Here is a 21,458-nt window from a genome sequence, read left to right as displayed (position 1 = left end):
ATAGATAAAGATCTACAACTACCAAATTTAATGCATTTAAACCCATGTTTATTTCTTCAGACATGCCTGTGCTCTGTAAGTGTAAAATACTTGGCTTTTAGCAAGTTTTCAGGTAGCGGAAAACGACAAAGAAAAATCATTCCAAAACCTTAGCTTCACTTACAGTTATTGAAGTGAGTAGTAATACGATCAGATCAATCTGTTACAAATTCTCTTGAAAACCTGTGTGCTATTGTAATAGCAAACAGATACTTTAGCAAGGTGAAATTCAATCAGAACTAGAAAGACAGGCAAGGACAAAGGAGGATAAATGTGTCTCAGCCTGCCAGCTGAAGCTGTCACAGGCAAAGAAAACAGGCTTCAGGTCTTTAGTGACAGAAGGAATAAAGAGAAGCAATGTGGGAGAGGTATTCTGGGACACAGAAATGTTGGTGAAGCAAATCCCATGGCATCCTGGACATCAAAACCAGCTCTACAGAAGTAATTTTTGAGGCTTCCTTTCTGATTCCTCACCAACACCCAAGCAGATTAAACCCATCACTACGGACTAGTAATAAACATTTAATCTCGAATATGAAGCTGCAGCTATGGATAAATTTCAATCTTTCTGTAAGTGATCTTAGTAAAAATTACTTGTCTTGCACAGGGCAGAAGGGAGAATTTGATCATTTGCTTAAAAAGTGACTTCTGAGAATCTGGAGTTACTGGGACAAGCTTAAGAACATTTAAAACTTAAGTACTCGAGACTGGAAATTCCTTTCTGAGTTCTTCATTTCGCAGCCAGCTTTAAGAGGTCCACAAATGAGTGCGTGATTACCATGGTCTGCACATAATACTTCTGTTGGAAGAGCAGTATGATTCCAGTTCAGTTTAATGTGGGCAAAGGTCTGTTATATACAACACCAAAACCTGTTCAACAGCAGAGGATTTTTTTTTTCTGCAAACTACTGGGGATTTTAAGTAGAGGACAGTTTTGGGCTGTGATAATGCTCACTTCAAAGGGAATAAAAAAGAATGTGCACTCCTCATGAAGTTAACAAACTTACCACTATCCATGATTACTGTCAGGGCAGGGAACTTGCAAATGCTGGGTCTGTAAAAAGAGGAAACATCTTGTTGAGTTTGTGAATTAGGATGAACTTGGAAAAGTTCTCTTGATTCCCAAATATTGTTACATTGTACCAGTTGTTGCAAACCCAATGATCAACTCCTGAGTTGTGCTACTACTGCATGCAGACTAATTCCAGTAGTACAGTACTATCTGCAAAAAAGATAACTCTTATGAAATGAATGCTTTAACCTTTTTCAAGTTTTCCATATTTAGAATAGATGCAAAAATGCTGACATAAAATAGAAGGTGTGTTTCATTTTAAACACATCTGCAGCCTCTGTTTTACCTAACTGAACTTGAAAGACATTACATCCTCCACTGCAATTGGTTATACCTTATCTAAGACTTAAATTCACTCTGCAGAGATCAAGTCAACTCATTATCTTCAGTCTATGGATCAGATTTTTTCAAATCAGAATGAACACACACCAACTCACCCAGAGTCTGCTACTGATCAAAGACAGGATGCCTGCATAAAGTTCGAGGGCAGAACAAGACTTGCAATTTGGCAAAGGAACTAGCAATACATGAGAGGTTCCCAACCTGCCCTACAAGAACTCACATGTACTTTATACCTCATCTTGGAAAGAGAACACACAAGAGACGATCCCAGTCAAGAAAGTGCCTGAAGCTTACTGCACCCACCAAGCAGAAAGAAAAGAACTGTAGCTGAAAGCTGCAGCAGTTGTTTGAGTTCTCAGTTTCTTGGAGTTTGTTAGTATAGGAAAAACGTTAAGAAAACAAAAGTTTTCAGCAAAGAATGAGAAAGGTACAACTGTCTAACCCAGTTGGTAGAACTAATAAATTACTTACTCCTAAAGGTTAACTTTAATTCTACTACAGAGGCCATGGTACACGTTGACATATCATCCCATCCTAATGTCCTCACTCTCCATAAATCCAAAACCTCATAAACAAACTTCTCTGTATAAAAAAGTGGTGTGAGTGCTCAAAGGTTGGCCACAGCTACTGTAATAAACAAAGAAGGAAGGTTACCACTTACAGCATGGGCTGTCCTACACGACTTCATCATGCAAGAGTAGACTGCAGCACTTTTAAGGACTGCTGCCAAAGTGGGGCTTTATGAAGACATCCTAGCCCCTAACATTGTAGGGCTGGAACTACTACACATGTGGGACAGAGGAGGAAACTGACTTTAAAGTAAGTTCACCAAGTATCTGTTAAGACAAATAAATGTGAATAAACTGTAGACATGATACTACTCTTAAATCTCACCACAATAGTGTTTAGCTTACTATTCTTAAGTATTTTAGGGTAACAGAAGCAGAAGGCTTAAAAAAATTCTTCAGAACATATATACCTCTTTTCATAGGTTGAAGGTTTGCAACATCCCCTCGAATAAGATTCAAAGCAACAGAAGAGCAAACCCCATAAATGCTCACTTCTTCTGTTGAGCAGCACTGATGCAGTGAACCAAATCCACCTTGCCTGGTTTCCCCTTTCTGATGGGGATGCTTTTCTGCATTACATTTCAGTTAGCCTTTAATATTTCATTCTTTTAACATATAACTTGGGTGTGGATTTCAACAGCATTACAGAAAAACCCAGCAGAACACACACATCCACATCGAGTCACAACTAGATGGCTCTGTCTACTGGGAACTGTGGCAGAAACAGGGGCTAATGTGCCTCTCCCCTGCCATGGAATGTTCTTCACCAGAAGTAGTGTTGACACTGGCTTGGCATGCAATGTTGCCTTGGCACCTAGCACTAGGTGCTTGGAACATCATGATCTTTAGGAACGAACATAAGAATAGACAAATTGGGGAAAACACATGGAAGAGAAGAAAAGGGGAAAAGACTATTCATTTTCTTCAGTGGAAATTGAGGCAACTGTATAAGGAGATAGTGTCAACAGTTTACTGAATCAGCAACAAACAAATTATGTTTCTCTTCACCCTTCCTTTATTACAATAATGTATTCTTGTCCAGGAAATATTACAAATACAGCTTTACTGCAGCTGTGGTGCAGAAATTTCCTTCAACATTCATTAGTTTCTTATAGCAACTACAAGATTCAGAGCTCCTTGGAACTATGTTTTCCTACAAATGTGTCTCTTTATGCTCCTCTGCCTTCTCTCCCTGTATCTCCCCAAACTTCTTCATTTCCAAGCTCATATAAAACATAGCTTCCTGCTATGACACCCAAATGGCCACCAGGTCAAGAGGTTGATTGAGGGCACTGCCAACGGTGTGTCACTACGTGCCTGTTTACCACATGTCACTACGTGGACACTACACTGACAGAGCAGATTCTCCCACTGCAGAGGAACCACTTGGGTCTTTGTTCTCTACTTAATTACCCCTTTCCCTAAAGGAAGGAGCTCAATTATATTCCAGTCCTCTGCTCTCTTGACAGTCTTGGTTCAATTGACTAAACAGTTCAGAGGATGCTTGGAAAAAGGGCTCAAACACAGACAAGTATATAAACCTTCTTTACCTTAATAAACCAGCTAATAAAAATGAAGAGGGCTGGCAACATGACAGGAACATCCAGACTTGCTACTGACTCATTTATTCCTCTACTCAGCTCCTTATTTAGTTTACTTCTAAGTCTTCATGAACCTTACTGAAGACTATGATGGTTCTGTGGTGTCAGGGCAGTATTTTTCACATATATGCACAAACAAAATACCAAAAACCCCCCACATAGTGTCTTACTTGTAGCACCAGCAATTACTGTTTCAAGAATCCCTCTTCCAACTATCTTCCATGTATTATTCCTTCCACACCCTACAAGAGGTTATAAATCTTAGATTTGCTTGCAGAAAAAGTGACAACATGGTGGATAGCATGGGTAGCATTATGGCCAAGCTGACTGTCAAATTCTGAGTTCAATTGCCCGCTGACATACCTGACCAACAAATTATCTTTTCTGCCTGCCTACTTGTCTGTCAGTGTAATGCTAATAAACAAAACAAAACTAAACTGAAACAATCAACCATCCACTTCTAGCAGACAATATGGGCAACACAATGAATTCTAAAGTATAACAGACAGCAAAGGAGTCACACCAACAAAGCTCATGCTATATACCAGCAACACTGCTCACCACCAAAGGACTGTAGCAACTTACTAGGGAGAAATATTTTGCATGAAAGTTTAAGGAATCAATCTTGAAGTAACAAAACAAGCTGTACATTTCTCTTCACAGCTAAGTAGTCTTTCTTCAGTCCTGAAAGCACCCAAACCTTGTATCCACTATGTACAAACAGTAAGCATACAATATTTTTATAGACATTTCCAAAGGTGGTAATCGTACTCTGGCAGCACAGTGTATCTCTTAAACTGGGAGGCTGACTCATTTCAGCATTAAAAGTTGTTGGCTGGAGATAATCTTTCTGCAAGACTTTGTTGTATTTGTTAAGATAACTGCTCTTGGTTGGCAGGTACAGCTCTTCTGGGTACATATCTTATCTGCAAGTTAAATGGAAACTTGTGTGCAGCATGTACCCTTAAAGGACAGACCATCTGATGGAGGACACATAGGTCCAAACTGTCTTCACTGTTCTCACTCACTGACTGTCATGTATTCTAGGCAGAATACAAGAACAAAGGAAGCTGTTAAGGAAAGGGATTACAAAAAGAGAGGAAATAAGGATAATGTAAACCAGCTGCAATGTTTTCCCCTCACTGTTTCTCACTTGCTGCATTAACAGGGACTTAAGACTCTGCAAGGCCATCATGCTCCTGTCACAGCTGTGGAGAAATGTGAATTACAGTAGGAAGGTAGGGGAGAAGGAACTGACTTTTTTCATTCTTCAAAACAAGTATAACAAGGAATACAGATGTTAAAAGAATAGTGAAGAGGTGATTGGGAACAGTCAGCATGGCTTTGCCAAGGGCAAATCCTGCCTGACCAACCTGGTTGCCTTCTATGAGAAGGTGACAAAATTAATAGCTGAGGGGCGAGCAAACTGATGTCATTTACCTGGACCTGAGCAAAGCCTTCGACACTGTCCCGCACCACATCCTGGTCTCCAGGCTGGTGACACAAGGGTTTGATGGATGAACCACTAGATGGATAAGGAACTGGCTTGATGGCCGCACCCAAAGAGTGGCTGTCAATGGGTCCATGTCCCAGTGGAGGCCAGGGACAAACGGAGTCCCTCAGGGATCAGTCCTGGGACCTGTCTTATTCAACATCTTTGTGGGGGACATGGACAGTGGCATTGAGTGCACCCTCGGCAAGTTTGCTGATGACACCAAGCTGTGTGGTGCAGCAGACACGCTGGAGGGAAGGGAGGCCATCCAGAGGGACCTTGACAGGCTGGAGAGGTGGGCACAAGCCAACCCCATGAAGTTCAATAAGAGCAAGTGCAGGGTCCTGCATCTGGGTCGAGGCAATCCCAGGCACAAATACAGGCTGGGCAGTGACTGGCTGGAAAGTAGCCCTGAGGAGAGAGACTTGGGGGTGCTGGTGGACAAAAAGCTCAACATGAGCTCTCAGTGTGCGCTTGCAGCCCGCAAAGCCAATCAGATCCTGGGCTGCATCAGAAGTGTGGCTAGCAGGTTGAGGGAGGTGATCCTCCCCCTCTACTCAGCCCTGGTGAGACCCCACCTGGAGTACTGTGTCCAGTTCTGGAGCCCCTATTACAAGAGGGATGTGGAGGTGCTGGAGCGTGTCCAGAGAAGGGCCACAAGGATGATCAGAGGGCTGGAGCACCTCTCCTATGAGGACAGACTGAAGGAGTTGGGGCTGTTCAGTCTGCAGAAGAGAAGGCTCCGAGGTGACCTCATTGTGGCCTTCCAGTATCTGAAGGGGGCCTACAGGAAGGCTGGGGAAGGACTTCTCAGGATCTCAGGTAGTGATAGGACTAGGGGGAATGGAATGAAGCTAGAGGTGGGGAGATTCAGGCTGGATGTGAGGAGGAGGTTCTTCACCATGAGAGTGGTGAGACCCTGGAATGGGTTGTCCAGGGAGGTGGTCGAGGCCCCGTCCCTGGAGGTGTTTAAGCCCAGGCTGGATGAGGCTCTGGCCAGGCTGATCTAGTGTGGGGTGTCCCTGCCCATGGAAGGGGGTTTGGAACTAGATGATCCTTGTGGTCCCTTCCAACCCTGAATGAAACTATGAAACTATCAAACTATAATTTTACTCTTACTGTAATCTGTAACATTAATGAGACCACTGGGATGCTGTTTACATGCAGATGCCATATAGAGCTAGACAATTTTTTGAAGTTATAAATATTTCAGCTCTTCTGGAGCTTTTTTATGAAAGCAGGTACATTCAAGGGACACTGCTAACCAAAACATTAGTATATGTTCAGTCTAAAAATAAACACCCTTTTCTAGTCTAGAGACCCTAGCCAGGTGAAGTGCAACTACTGAATTACTCCTGTGGGAGCCTGGCTTAGAAGAAAAATGAAAACATTAAGGAATTACACAGAAAGATGACAATTATTTGACTGCTGTTTATTCAAAATTTGTTATGTGCCTACATAAAAATCCCAGTTCCACCACGAGTCTCATATCCTTGGGAAAAAAAACATTACAGAAGACTACAATTTTATTTGTTTCAAAAGAATGTTTCCCAAGGAAAAGTGCACAAAAGAATTTACATGGATTCAAATGCTGGAGAGAAAATATTGCTTTCTCTCTGAACAGGAAGCCCATAGCTTAGGGATATGGGAGAAAGCTGTATTTATTAAGTTTTGATTCCCTGCAACAACAAGGTTTTCCAGGGAGTTCAAGTGGGAATAGAGAGATAGAACACTTCATAAACTACTGCATCAGACAAAGATTTGTCCTACCTGAGACTACATGGGATAAGAAGAGTAGAACAGAGAACTTAAAAAACCCCAACCCTCTGCTTTGTGGATGCTATCCAATCACAGTATCATAAAATATTATCATTAGTTTTGATTACACATGGCCCTGAAACCACAGATCAGATCACTAAAGGAAAACTGTATTTAGTGGGCTGCCATTATGTCTTAAACCTAATAAAATATATCATTACTCATAAAACTAGCACGTTGTCCACAACTCTTGACCACCACCCTGTTTGCAGGGAGGTGGTTCCTTCTGACTTGGAACAGGGTAGATTTAGGCTGGACATAAGGAGGAAGTCCTCTGCAATAAGAGTGGTAAAATACTGGAACAGGTTGCCCAGGGATGTAGTTGAGGCTCCATTCCTGGAAACATTCAAGATCAGACTGGATGTGGCCCTAGGCAGCCTGATCTAGTTGGAGATGTCCCTGCTGCCTGCAGGGGTGTTGGATGAGATGACCTTCAAGAGTCCCTTCCAACTTTATGCATTCTGTGAATCTGTGACTGCAGCTGTGCATGACTTCAGCTGGCTGGCACTGAAGTCCAAGCTTCTGTCTCCGCTTCATTACACCTTCTTTACTCAGGGTTTGTTGTTGTTTTAAATCTGTGATAATATTCTGGATGGTTATTCTCTGTTTATTTCCATGGCAAGTTGCTATAAACTCTCTCTTCCCTACAACTCCCCCCACCAAAACCAGACAAATCCAATCTTCTGATACACACATTTTGGTGAGTAGGACACATCTGGGAGAAGAAGTAACCACACTCTCCCTTTGATGATGGAGAATTTTAGTGAGTTTCATTGTTTTAAAGCACATGGGGACCATCTGGGGCAGTTCCTGGGAGGCATAACTGAACACTTACGTAACTAGCTGTATTGAAACCAGAATTGCACAAATCCTCAGGAGACTGTGCCTTTGTGAGCAGCCTACATAGTGGCATTTGAGACACCTCAGTCTTCTGCAAGCTACTGTTAAAAGATACTGCTTTAGGTTAGGTAATATCACTATGCTTTGGGAATTTGAATTGGGAATATCTAACTCAATAATCCATTTCAGTATTGACATAGTAATAACCACTTCCTTTCCTCCTTTTTCAAGTGGGAATGGTGAAGAATTAAATAAAGCTCTCACAGTAGGAACTGTTTTCATCCTGATTTTGTCTGAACATAAAAGTAATGATACTGTGTTACTTATCCAGTCTTTCTGTTCCACTCTCCCTTGCACACCACCTTTTAACTAAATCTGACATTTCTTTTTCTGTGCTACCATAAGTTTTCCACAAAAATCCATGACCAAGAAGAGCACAGAAAACCATTCATGTTCTCACTGGCGTTTTACCCATCAGAGCAGAATCTCAGGGAGCAGGGTGCTTTGGGCAGCTGCAATATGCTAAACACTGTGTCACAAGAATAAGAACGTTAGAGAATGGAGGAGAACTCAGATTAATAAAGTAGGAAAGGGCAAAAAGCAACCAGACAGGAGAACACTTTCATTATAGCTCTGGTGCTCACTAACCTAATTAGTGGCTAAGTGTCAGCTTCCAAATCAAACTCAAGTTGTCAGCTACTTTGGTATTGTCTATTCTAACCTGGACTTGGATAGCTGTACTCTATCTGAAGCAAGTCCAGTGGCCATGAATAATGACCTTTAAGTGCATTATGTTTATCCATACTACATTCACATTAGTCAGGAATGCAGAGCACCCGGAGTGAATAAGAACAAAAGAGTTGGTGCTGAGGACCCAACATTAACACAACAAAGAGACTTGAGAATTTTACTTGGGGATATCTCTAATTCCATTCCTTGAGCTGAACATTCTGTGGCAGTGGGATTGCAACAGTTATGCTCCAATAGTGTACCTTCTGGTTTACTTTCATCCAAAAGCAGTTCAGTCTGAGTGCTTTGAAATGATTCTGCGATGGAAACCAAAGTACAGCAAGTGGTTACAACTGGGAGTTTTGCTTTCAAAGCGTACTCCTAATCTGAACCAGAACACTACTGCAGATACACCCAATGTGTACTGGATGACTACACTCAAAGCAGCAAAAAGCTGTGAGGAAGGAAGCTCTAGATAAATCATTCCTCAGCAAAGAATCACAGGCTGTTAAGGAGTGATAGCGAATGTCTGGCAAAACTTCCTGTGAAGCTACAAAATTGCTTTGACAAAAACAAAGGTAAAGTAAGCTTCTTCCTTGAGTAAGAAAAAAATCCAAACCCAAAACCCCCAAAAACCACCAAACACCCCCAAACCAACCAATCAACAACCAAACCCCTGGAACAAAAATCCTGACCACTGTGGAAGATACTTCTGAAGCAGTCTATGTGCTTGCCTTTTGTCTTCAAGTTAAATATTGATGGAAACTGAATACACAGGATAGCACAGGGCTCCATCTAAGAGCAAAAAATCAGAAATATCAGAGTGATTGAAAAAAAGGTGTCTGCTTGATAAAATTTCTTTTGCTTTTCTGAGGTGAGACAAGGGTGAAACAAATATTCTGCTGTGTACAGGAATTGCATTTAGCACTTGTTTGGCAGGCCAATGTCTTGCACCTCATTCAATTTAGAAAAACAACCCAGAAAACAATAAAAAGTACTTTCTTTGTGTAGTGCTAAATTTTAACTTAGAGAAATGTGCAAACAAAGCCTCCTCTTCCAAATACTTATGTAACATCAGCATGTTTTAATACAAGTTTCCACGCTGCCTCTCTTCCCCTGAAGCAAGGCACATAGGACAGCATTTCAGAGCATGCTTTAATGGGATTTTCCAGTCAACCAAAACCCAAATTGCCTAGAAGTGATAGAAGAGTCATAAATATATATTTCATCTTATTGAATTACATGGTAACTAGCAAAAAGATAATGAGGCACAACTCTCTTACAGATTTTTATGAAGTTTTCTGTCACACTGGGAAATTGCATAAAGAGTGCACAGAAAGGTGTACACCACCAGAATACTGCTATTTGCCTCTCTCACAACACCCACGCCCATTTCTCTTCACATCACATGAATTTCCACATACACTAAGATGTGTGACATTATGCCTATTTTACTGCATTGCACTTATGTTTTCTAAGCAGGATTTGAACAAATCTACACACAAAGGTACTCCAGCTGATTTACATATTTGAAGTATAGTAAAACACAATGTTTTGGCTGCAGCCTTGTCCAGAGAAGGGCAACAAGGCTGGTGAGAGGCCTTGAACACAAGCCCTTTGAGGAGAGGCTGAGGGAGCTGGGATTATTTTGCCTGGAGAAGGGGAGGCTCAGGGGTGACCTCATTGCCCTCTACAACTACCTGAAAGGTGGCTGTAGCCAGGAAGGGGTTGGTCTCTTCTCCCAGGCAACCAGCACCAGAACAAGAGGACACAGTCTCAAGCTGCACCAGGGGAAGTTCAGGCTCGAGGTGAGGAGAAAGTTCTTCACCGAGAGAGCCATTAGTCATTGGAATGGGCTGCCCAGGGAGGTGGTGGAGTCACCATCCCCGGAGGTGTTGAAGAGGAGATTGGACGTGGCACTTGGTGACATGGTCTAGTCATGGGGTCTGTAGTGACAGGTTGGACTCGATGATCCTCGAGGTCTCTTCCAACCTTAGCGATACTGTGATACTGTTAATTTCTCCTCCCTTCCTACCACTGCTGCCCACCCTTCAATGGAGATCAGAGCTCCCAACATGGACTGATGCAGTTCTGTGCTCCACAACAGAGCCTTGTACCTCTCGCTCCTCCTCTACCCCTTTGCTCTCAAAGATGCCCACAGGAAGTATGAACTCCCTGGAGTGTATCTGCTACTAAAGCAAGTAGTTTTGCTTCCCTCCTTAGTTACCTTGTAGTCTCAGTAACATAGATTGCATTTGGTTTATTAGGAGTAAAAAAAAGTATCATTTTATTTTAAATGGGTATCATTCTGACAGTACTTTCAGTGTTCCCTTTAAACCTTTATTAGAATAAACCAGACCAGGTTGGAAGAGACCTTCAAGATCATCGCGTCCAACCCATGAACCAATCCAACCCCCCCAAACAGCTAACCCATGGCACCAAGCACCCCATCAAGTCTCCTTCTGAACACCTTCAATGACGGCGACTGCACCACCTCCCTGGGCAACCCATTCCATAGCGCAATCACTCTTTCTGTATAGAACTTCTTCCTAACATCCAACCTGAACCTCCCCTGGCGTAGCCTGAGACTGTGTCCTCTTGTTCTGGTACTGGCTGCCTGGGAGAAGAGTCCATCATCCACCTGTCTACAACCTCCCTTAAGGTAGTTGTAGAGAGTGATAAGGTCACCCCTGAGTCTCCTCTTCTCCAGGCTGAGCAACCCCAGCTCCCTCAGCCTCTCCTCATAGGGCTTCTGTTCCAAACCCCTCACCAACTTTGTTGCTCTTCTCTGGACTTGTTCCAGCAAGTCAACATCCTTCCTAAACTGAGGGGCCCAGAACTGGACACAGTACTCAAGGTGTGGCCTAACCAGTGCAGTATACAGGGGCAATTCTGTAAGAATTACTAGAAATACAAAAATGGAGACCTTCCGAATTCTATCGCTTGTATGTCATAGCTGGTTTTCATACATGTGAATCCAGAAATCTGATTAATCCAAAATGGAGACCACTCTCTCAGACACTCTTTTGTCACCATTGTAAGAAGGACACAGAGCTGTTGGAGCAAGTCCAGAGGCAGGCCACAACGATGATCGAGGGGCAATTAACCGTGCTTGAAGATGCCATTTATCTTGGTTGTCACAAAAGCATACGTGGGATTAAAATTAATTCTTGAAACCTTCATTCACAACTGAAAGAGCCTCTACAGAATCTAACACCTCATTCAAAATTTAAAGGGTGTTCCCCTCCCACCCCCAAGAAGCTGTACTTCTACTCCACCACCTACAAAGTGTGAAGGTTGAGTCTTCTAATGCAAACAAAAATGCCACTGCTGCTTTTAAAGTCTGGTAATTCCCTTGTATTCATTTACGTGTGTAATACATTGCAGAAGTCTTTGTAGAACCTTCCCGGACGTGCTGCCCACCAGCAGGTACATCTCCACCTTTTGTGTTTCTTGTGTAATCACCCCCATGAAAAATTCAAAGAACCATAAAGCAGTCCAGGTTGGAGGGAACCTCAGAAGATCATCCTGTCCAACCTTTCATGGGAATCAGAGTCTAGATGAGGCTATCTTGGCACCCTGTCCAACAGCTTCTTGAAAACTTTCATTTATGAGGATTTCTGGGTAAGTATCTCTGGGAAAGTTGTTCCTGTGAATGATTCTCACTGTAAAAAATGCCTTCCTTATATTGAGATGAAAACTTTGATCAAACCTTTGCCACGAGTTTCTAAGGAAAGGTCATAGTGAAAGTGCTCTTATACTTCTGTTTTTTTGACACAACTGCAGATCTAATGAGATTGTAGCTGGGGACTTCTTCACAGTTCATCATAAACAGCCTTTCCAAAAGAGATGTTTGTTCAATTTTCTTCTCTCTTCCTGTGTTTTGACTGTAAGATTTGTTCATCAGGTTCTTGGCCCTCTTGAGGGACTTCCTAGTGTCTTTCCCCCCTTGAGCAGTTTGGTGCTGTTCTTCAAAGATATCAGCAGGGAAAGATATTGATACACTGCTGCTTCACTGATGGTTTCTGATTTAGCACTTCAATCAATTCCAGCTATAGCTGCTGAGTAGGTAGCCCATGTCACCCCACAGACCATAGTCTCACTTCCTGCCTTGAGTCAACAAATGATGCAGCTAGTGGCCCAGTGGAAAGCCTTTTGTGTATGTGTGTATGCTTGCTTTAGTTTGACTGGTTTAATTTTAAAACAAATCAGCTCCCAGGTTTAGCTGAGTGCACAGCGTTAAGAGTGCTGTGCCAGCACAACTGGAGCAGTCAAAACGCACAACCCAGCAAGGATGGATGGGAAAAGCAAGAACTCTTGTTTTCAGGCAGCAGGACAAGCTTAGATCAGTTAAACTGCTTACAAAGCCAGACACTCAGCTCACCAGAATAAGCCATGCCTTTATTTTGCTGCTGCCCACAACTCTGACAACTAACAGTAGCAAACAAAAAATTGTACAGTGAGCCCGTTTTGTGTCTGATACTCAGAATTGCTCATCAGTACTGAAATGAAATGCCATGGACTGTGCTAATTTCAGCTGCCACACGGAAAATCTATAGGAAGACAGGCAAGAGTGTTAGATAATATTCTGGTTTTGAGATGCTTTACCCATAGCCATGATAATGAAGACAGAAAGATTAAAAGAAAGTTGCTTCTCCTGTCGTCTTTATTTAACAAGTAGTTTGAAGAGTAATACTCTACAAATAAAAGCTAAAGAATACACAGAAGGTCAGTAAACAGCCTGGAGATACAGGCAGGCATAAAAGTTCACGTCTGATGAAGCCACTATTCCTGCTTTTTCCTGCATTCCCATAAACTGCCTCACACCAGTGACCTAACAAATTCACTTACTGAGCCAAAAAGGAATTGTTCTTCAACATCACACGGTAAACATTTAGAAATACAGATAATTACAATAAATATTACACTGTTTAGACAGTTATATTGAACAGTTAATTTAGCACTAGGGATTTGATGAGGAACTGCTGTGAAGTGAATGTTGAAACCAGTCCATGGCATTCATTCTTATACTACAGGAAAAGAAAGGGCTGAGCAAAACAAGAACATCCAGAATTACAATAAGATATAACTTGGTGTAAACAAACATACCCTACAGTTCCGGCAAGCACATAAATCTCTCAGTTTCAGGCAACAAAACAAATACCTCACTAGGCTTAAGTTTTACCTATGATAATCTACTCCAATACTAACTTTCACTACAGTCTCTCCCTGGATTTTACTATCACTTAATCTGGCCACTGCTGGAGTAATCACACTGGGGCAGACTGACCATCATGTGGAAACACAGAAAGTATGTTGAACGGGTGATCTTAAAACATGAGATGCCAACTTTCAAAAGTCTTTCCAGAAGCGACATTAGAAGATCCATTCAAATGATTTAAAATGAACACTCCACTGAGCAGACATACAGCAGAAAATGCAAGTGATCTCAAACTTTCAAGATGTAATTGCAGGAGAGTCGGTCTCTCCCTGTGTAATGACATCTACTCATAAAAAACAACAACCACCACCAACCAACCCACCAATGAACCCATCACAGAACAACGTTCTCAGCCTGAAAACAGGCTTCTAGTACTTTATTGTCCAGGAGTCTTAGCCCTGGATGCTAACTCCAGTACACTGCACTGTGCAAATGTTTCTTGGCCAATTTTACAAGTGTATTTCTGAACAGATACAACAGATGAACTTCTATCTAGAGTTAAATATATTTAACAGTTATCTATTATTTAAAACAATCTATAGCCCAAGACACACATAAAACATCCTTCATCAAATACGAAAACAAATGGTGTGATTTTTGATGATCATACCATTTAACTTCCAGTCTCAAGACAGGCTTTGCTTTTGAAATGTAGCTATTTTAGTAATGCTACTCAGCTACTTTGATTAAAACACAGATCACCTGCTAAATCACTACCATCAAAACTGCTGGCAACAAGAAAATGGGTTAAGAGTATTTCAGGCCTCATAAATGTGTATCAAATTGTACTTAACAAGAATCAGTAAATAAAACAAAGGTAAATAAGGAAAGGGCTGAGTATTGTCAGATTAGATTTCAAAAGGTCAAACAGTTACCGACATCTGAACTCAAACAAAAATAGCTGGCAGGAGAACAGATATCAGACATTAGGTCATTTAATCTACTCCCTTGCCCGTACTGTATTGTTCTCTAGTGCACCCTGTAAGTGCTTGTGTTTGTAATGTGGGAGAGGAAGCAGGGGTGGTGGGAGGGCACGTGTGAAAACCACCCCCACAAAACATCAAAGAAACACAAGCCAGAGGATGCCAGCATCCTGGAAACATATCTGATAGGAATTCATGAAAGAGCAAGATGAAAGAGCAGGAGAAAACTTCAGAATTAAGCTGAGAAACTGAAAGCAAAAGCTCTTAAAAGGAGGGTGCAAGAAAATAAACTTCTTGCCTATAAGGATGTGGTGACATTTGTTGAGTAAATGGGGAAAACTGAAGCACAAAGTTTACGGGATTATGGAAGAAGCAAAATGGCTTAGTTCTTTCCCTGCACTCACACTGGGGTTAAACAGTACCAACCACATACCTTGTTCCCCGCTCATACAGCTGTTTGTAAGAGCCAAGTAGGAGTCAAAAGCCAGATATATCTTTTTTTCAACATGATTATTTCTGTGATTCACCTCACCAGCCAGATATGAAAACCGTTACTCTATCACAAGTGAGGGAGGTCACAGAGGTAGGTAGGACAAAATGATGGGAGAGAGGATTACAGAAGAGGGAGCTGTTTAAAATGATACAGCAAACAAAAACTGTTCACAATACTGTGGTCTAAAATATGTTAGGACCACCCTGACATATGTGGCAAAAGCAGGGATAAAATAATTCATTCATGACTCTATATAAATTACTTTAAAATGCTGTTTTAATGTGGACACTAACCACATCGATGTTATTTTACAGGTGCCTCTCCCAGATCCTGAGTGCTTGATTTGCACAAGCAGATACACAATTTATTTGTACCTGTGCTGAACTCAACACTGAAAAAAACCCTGGATCCTATCTGGATCACATTTGGTCTCCATAAGTTTTTGGTTTTTTTCATTCTTCATGTGGCATGGGAGGATGATTATTTCCTTATTTCAGGAGTTTTGTCAGGGGGGGTTTGTTGAGTACTGACATATTAAGGTGACAACAAAAGAAAAAAAAAATTAGAATTCTATCGTCAAAACAGAATCTGAATGTAGATTTGAGTCATGTCCACAAACTGTCTTGCAATCACACAACTGAATAAGTGTAACACCAAAATACTTCATCTCTTTAGTATCTTGAGTATAACCACATTTTTTATTGAACAAACAGTATGTTATTACTTAATAGAAAACTGTAGTCCAATCTAGAGGCACAAAGAGGTTGAGCTATCTAAAAATCTTCCGTTCTCCTCTTCTAATAAAAGAATCATGGAATGGTTTGGTTTGGAAGGGACTTCCAAAGGACACCTAGTCACTCCCCTGCAGTGAGCAGAAGCTGGGACATTCTCCACTAGACCATGTTGCTCAGAGACTTGTCAAACCTGACCTTGGATATCTCCAAGGATGCGGCTTCATCTACCTGCCTTGGCAACCTGTTCCAGATGACACCATGTTATAGTATCAATACTTACACATGCTATAACCAGACACAGTACTTTGTCATTTGAGCCAATACATTATTTTGTAGTATTCACAGTATAACTAAGGTTGGAAGAGACCTCGAGGATCATCAAGTCCAACCTATCAACACAGACCTCATGACTAGACCATGGCACCAAGTGCCACGTCCAATTTGTTGGATATATTCACTGGATGCCAATTTCTGGATGAACTTCTGTGTGAAAGGGCTAATCCATGTTTTGCCTGTGGATTTCCTATTGTTTCCTAATTCCAGGAGTGTGCAGATACACAGGAATTCTAGGCTCTAGCCTAATGTGTTCCCAAACCCAGAAATGTTCTTGTCTGAAAGAGGTTGAAGTGTGACGTCTGTTTCCATGTAGTACTCTCACACACAATTGCCTATCCTCTGGCTTCTTGTCTCACACCCCTGGCCCATCAAGAAATACTCTTGCAAACTCACTCTTACTGGTTATGTCAACTCAGAGTCCCAGTCACCTCTTGCACTTGTAAAACCTCCCCCACAACCGCTTTATCAATGGCACTCCCTCTGTTCAACACAACTCTTCTGAGCATTGCAGTTACACAACTCCTTCACACAGGTGTACGTGCTTGTATGTGTATACATACACGTATGTACATAAAAATCCCTCAGTGTTTTTACACACAGACCTATTAATTCATATATAAAAAGTTAACTCCCTCCCTATCACGCACCTTTCCCTGAGCTAGATTTAGCATTCTCACGGCAGTGCAGAGGACTAGACCTGAGTACCTACTAGGTTCATCAGAAAAAATGTTCAAGGGGTTAATGGGAACTGGTGGGTCATCATGCCCCTTCACCCCACTGCTGTACAAACAGTGGTGCCAGTATGGGGAGAAAATGCTACAGAAGGTGGTAATGAGTATCAAGGCTGCAGAAAAAGCACATCCACGGTCTTGTTCAGTAACAGCGTCAGCCTACAGTAAATTTACGGTGTTGATTTTAATCTAGAACACTGACATCTGCACAACTGTCCCTCTTCTCTCGCCAGACTTATCTATGACAACGGGGTTGCAAAAACTTCTTTCGAGTGTTTTCATATGCTTATAGTTTTTTTCCCTTTACTCACTGGCTCCATTCTTCCCATCCCAACAAACCCAGCCACTGCTTGCTCTTCCACTCCTCAACCAATACAACATTCTATCCCATTTTCCACTGAGGCCCCCTGCATGACTCCCGTTTCCCGTGGACACTGTTCCCTTACCAGGGTTAGGCCTAGGAGAGGTGCACCGAACCCCTGGAGAACAAGGCTCGCAACCTCAATACACCTACTCAGCATCTGACAAGCTTCAGCTGGAGTGACTGCCCCGGCTACTGCCAATCTAGTAACTGACACACTATTTAGGGGAGCCTGCCAAAAGCACACACAAAAAAGTTATAACAGTAATATGAAAACTTCAGACGGTTGTAGGTTTATTTCATAGTTTTATTGGTGGTATTGTTTTTGTAAAACTTAAGAGAAAAGAATTATTAGCTGCCTGTCTTAAAGACAACCATTAACCTCTTAAAAAAAAAAAAAGAAAAAATAAAGCAGGATTTTTTTCCTTTGTTAAATACAATCAAAACATTTTCTTCCCTGGCTTAACTGGAAATGGTACAAACCCCCTTGAGAGAAGTTTTCCGGGCGGCTCCGCCAGCATCCGCCAGCCCGGGCGCCAAAGCCCGGCGAGGGGAGGAGGGCGTTGGGCACGTTTCTCCCTTTCTCCCCTCGGAGGGCCTCCGCGTCGCCCCGCCAGGGTTTGCCGGGCGCACTCCCCACATGCGACCGGCGCACAGCCCACGAGTGACCCTCGCCTCACGCACAGCCGCCGGGCAGCGCCAAGCGCGCCCTGCCCCGCCCGCCCACCCCAGGGCGTCCCGAGGAGCCCCTTCCAGGCGGTCTCGCTCCGGGGACCCCCTAAGTGCGGCAGCGCCTGTGTATGTGTGTGTGTGCCCGCACAGGTAGGAGAGGGGACGCCGCCTAACCACCAGCCCCGACCCTCCCCCACAGCACGGCTGCCCGCTCCGCTCCCGGGACGCCACGGCCCGGCAAGCTCCCCGCTACCGGCCACGCTACCCCTCTCCGCCGGCCCAGCCCTAGAGACAAGCAGAAGCCCCCTAGGCGATGAGGCACCGGCCACGCCGTTCCGCACTCACCGCTGCAAACCGAGGTGAGAGTCCGCCGGTAGACGGTATGCGGACAGCGGAGGTGGCCGAGCGCTGCCGGCCCTTCGCTGCCGCCACCCCACTGACTGCCCCCGAACTCTCCGATGCGCGCTCGGCGGAGCAGGCAACACCACCGCGCATGCGCCGTGGGCAGCTCCCCATTCCCGCCGCCAGGGGCCGCGAGCGGAGGGTGGACAAGAGGCAGGGCGAGCCTGAGGGTCAGCGAGTGCTAAGGGCGGTTCACAGCCGTTCTCCTACCCCTTCAGCCGAGGCTCTCTTCCGAGGAGCCCTGGAGGCTAACGGGTCTGGAGAGCGGGCGCTGGCCTATTCCCCGTCACAGGGTGACCTTTTCCGTTGCTCCTATTGGAGACCTCGCCTCGACCGTGCTCCGGGACCCAGGAGACCCCCTAAATTTTGGAAAGGTGTGCTGGGCGGCCGGTGTCTCACTGCAGCCTGGCCGAAATGGTTCCCAGGCATTCCCAGTGCTAGACTTGGTTCAGATTGACTGTATAGATACACGAAAGATTTTCTTGTGGTAGGGAAAGTCACATTCCTCTGTCAACTGCGCCCTTTAATGGAGAGCTAAAACTGATAGCAAAAGTTAATGATTTTCGCCTTCCTTGTGTTTGCAAGGGCGGCCACAGTGCAGCAGCAGGTCTTGTTTCCCAAAGGTCCGCCCCTTTGGGCGAGATGGGATCTGTCACCCCTACAACCGCCTGGTAGAGGCCTTTTAGGAAACCTAAAACCCTGGAGTTCCACCTTAAAAGTTAAAGGTGGGTTGCTTTTTGTTTTGGTGTCTTTACTTTCTGACTAGAATTGGTGCTACCCAACTTTTGATCATTCATGTGAAACTGATGCATTTCTTCGCTCCCCCACCCCCCCATTTTATTTGTGACTAGTGCTTCAATTTTTGCCCCTAGGGTTTTTAATGGATGCATTATGGAAAGAGGATAAAGCTGCTCAGGAAATTCACAGTCAATTAATAATCCCTACTTGGTTTCAAAGGTGCTGTTGTCAGTAGTGCAGTGGCCTTCAGAATGATTCACAAAACTTGCCTCCTGGAAGCGAGATTGAGGTCTAAATGGTGTGGAGCATAAAATACCATTTATTCTGTGAAAATGGAAGTGAAGCTCTCTATATGCAGTATTTTTTTGAAGTTTACATTGCTGCTGCCTTCATATTCAATGCTCTGTGACTTCAGTTTTTAGTGGATTACCATGAGGTATACCACTACATTTTGCCTTTGATTTTATATTAGCAGACAACTGACAATCCAGAGAAAAAGTCGAGAGGTAATAGTACAGTCACAGAGACATTTAGGGAACAGAAAGATGAGACACAGTTTGCAATAGTTCAGACATGTCTCCACTTCTTTAATGGATCCTGACCTATAATTAAGAGTTAAAGCTTTCACACGTTGACTTATACCTGACTCTCAGACCATCAGGTTTTAAACAACAAGAATTACATTAGTATGTCTGACAGTGATTTAACAGCATTACCTAGAAATTCAAATCCTTTGAATCAATGGCAGACAAAATGTGTCTGCTCTTTGAAAGTTTGCTGAGACCCTGACAACAGTCATCATTACGTCCTGACAACAGTCATCATTAGGTCACAGTATCACAGTATCACAGTATCACTTAGGTTGGAAAGGACCTCGAGGATCATCGAGTCCAACCTATCAACACAGACCCCATGACTAGACCATGGCACCAAGTGCCACGTCCAATCTCCTCTTGAACACCTCCAGGGTTGATGACTCAACCACCTCCCTGGGCAACCGGTTCCAATGACAAATGACTCACTCGGTGAAGAACTTCCTCCTCACCTCGAGTCTAAACCTCCCCTGGCACAGCTTGAGACTGTGTCCCCTTGTTCTGGTGCTGGTTGCCTGGGAGAAGAGGCCAACCTCTTCCTGGCTACAACCACCCTTCAGGTAGTTGTAGAGGGCAATCAGGTCACCGCTGAGCCTTCTCTTCTCCAGGCTAAACAAGCCCAGCTCCCTCAGCCTCTCCTCATAGGGCTTGTGTTCAAGGCCTCTCACCAGCCTTGTTGCCCTTCTCTGGACACGCTCAAGTGTTTCGATGTCCTTATTAAACTGAGGGGCCCAGAACTGGACACAGTACTCAAGGTGTGGCCTAACCAAAGCAGAGTACAGGGGCACTATGACCTCCCTGCTCCTGCTGGCCACACTATTCCTAATGCAGGCCAGGATGCTATTGGCCCTCCTGGCCACCTGGGCAGGAGGTGTCCTGGCAACAGTCATCATTAGGTCCTGTATGAATTCCATCTCTAGGCAAATCAATTGGGGTTACAATCAAGCTTAAGGAGAGAGAAAAAGATAAGGTAGTTAATGGACATCAATACTAGTATCGTACATAATGTATCTTTCCAAGTTCACAGTTTTCTCAGTTTCTTTAGTACTCTCCATTAGAGTTTTGTATGAACTCTTCTAAACAAAACAGATTTTACAGAGGGTAGTCTTCCCACTGTTGTTGAACTGATAGTTGAAATTACTCTGCAGAATTAATTCCAGTTGGATATTAAAAAGTATTTCAATAAAGCCCTCAATCCTATCCATTCAGTCATGTATGTGAAGGAGAAGATTAATATCAGAAAAAAGAATGGTTCACCTAAACAGAAAATTTAATACCTACATAATTAGATTTTAATTTTTTTTTTAAAAGCATTTATTTTTACAAACTCTATAGGACAAATACCAAAGTTGAGAGGAGGATAGAAGCTTTGAAAATCATGAAATTGCATTATGTCCCACATAATACACCATTAGCAGGGTAATGCTCTTACACTGAGGCTGAGAAGGCAGAGAGACACACTGTAAAAGCAAAAACTGTGTAGAGAGAAGAAGAGAAGAATGTCCTAAATCATGTTTCTTTTTTGTAATACGTTTGTCACAGGAAGATTTATATTTGGAGACCATGGATTCTTATATACTTAATGACAGTTTTTTGTACCTTCCAGCTGTAAACCCATTTCATTTCTTGAGAATTATTGTCTTTATAAGTGAAATATACTTTCAGCCATCTGCAGAGACAAAAGAGATTATTCCTGAGTCATTTGGTTCAAAAATTACCTTGGGGTATGAGCAATTTTCATACATTACAAAA

The 21,458-nt window shown here is 43.1% G+C and overlaps 1 protein-coding gene across 2 annotated transcripts in view; it reads right to left on the bottom strand.

Annotated features, from left to right (window-relative positions):
- PRRG1 (proline rich and Gla domain 1) overlaps positions 1-18,354 on the bottom strand; it is a 33,238-nt gene extending 14,884 nt beyond the window's left edge. For both annotated transcript variants that reach the window (XM_068170792.1, XM_068170793.1), the window contains exons 1-2: positions 18,319-18,354; positions 1,047-1,093 (exon numbers count right to left, since the gene is read on the bottom strand). In XM_068170792.1, the coding sequence (XP_068026893.1) occupies positions 1,047-1,056 (10 nt within the window). In that variant the 5' untranslated portion in view covers positions 1,057-1,093; positions 18,319-18,354. The remainder of the gene's footprint in view (positions 1-1,046; positions 1,094-18,318) is intronic.
- Between the last annotated feature and the right edge of the window lie 3,104 nt (positions 18,355-21,458).

The sequence above is a fragment of the Melanerpes formicivorus genome, unplaced genomic scaffold, assembly GCF_026170545.1.
Source record: "Melanerpes formicivorus ecotype bairdi unplaced genomic scaffold, bMelFor1.0.p_v2 SCAF_608, whole genome shotgun sequence".
Taxonomy (NCBI): domain Eukaryota; kingdom Metazoa; phylum Chordata; class Aves; order Piciformes; family Picidae; genus Melanerpes; species Melanerpes formicivorus.
Note: the sequence above shows the minus strand (reverse complement) of the source record. Positions and strands in the feature narration are given on the sequence as shown.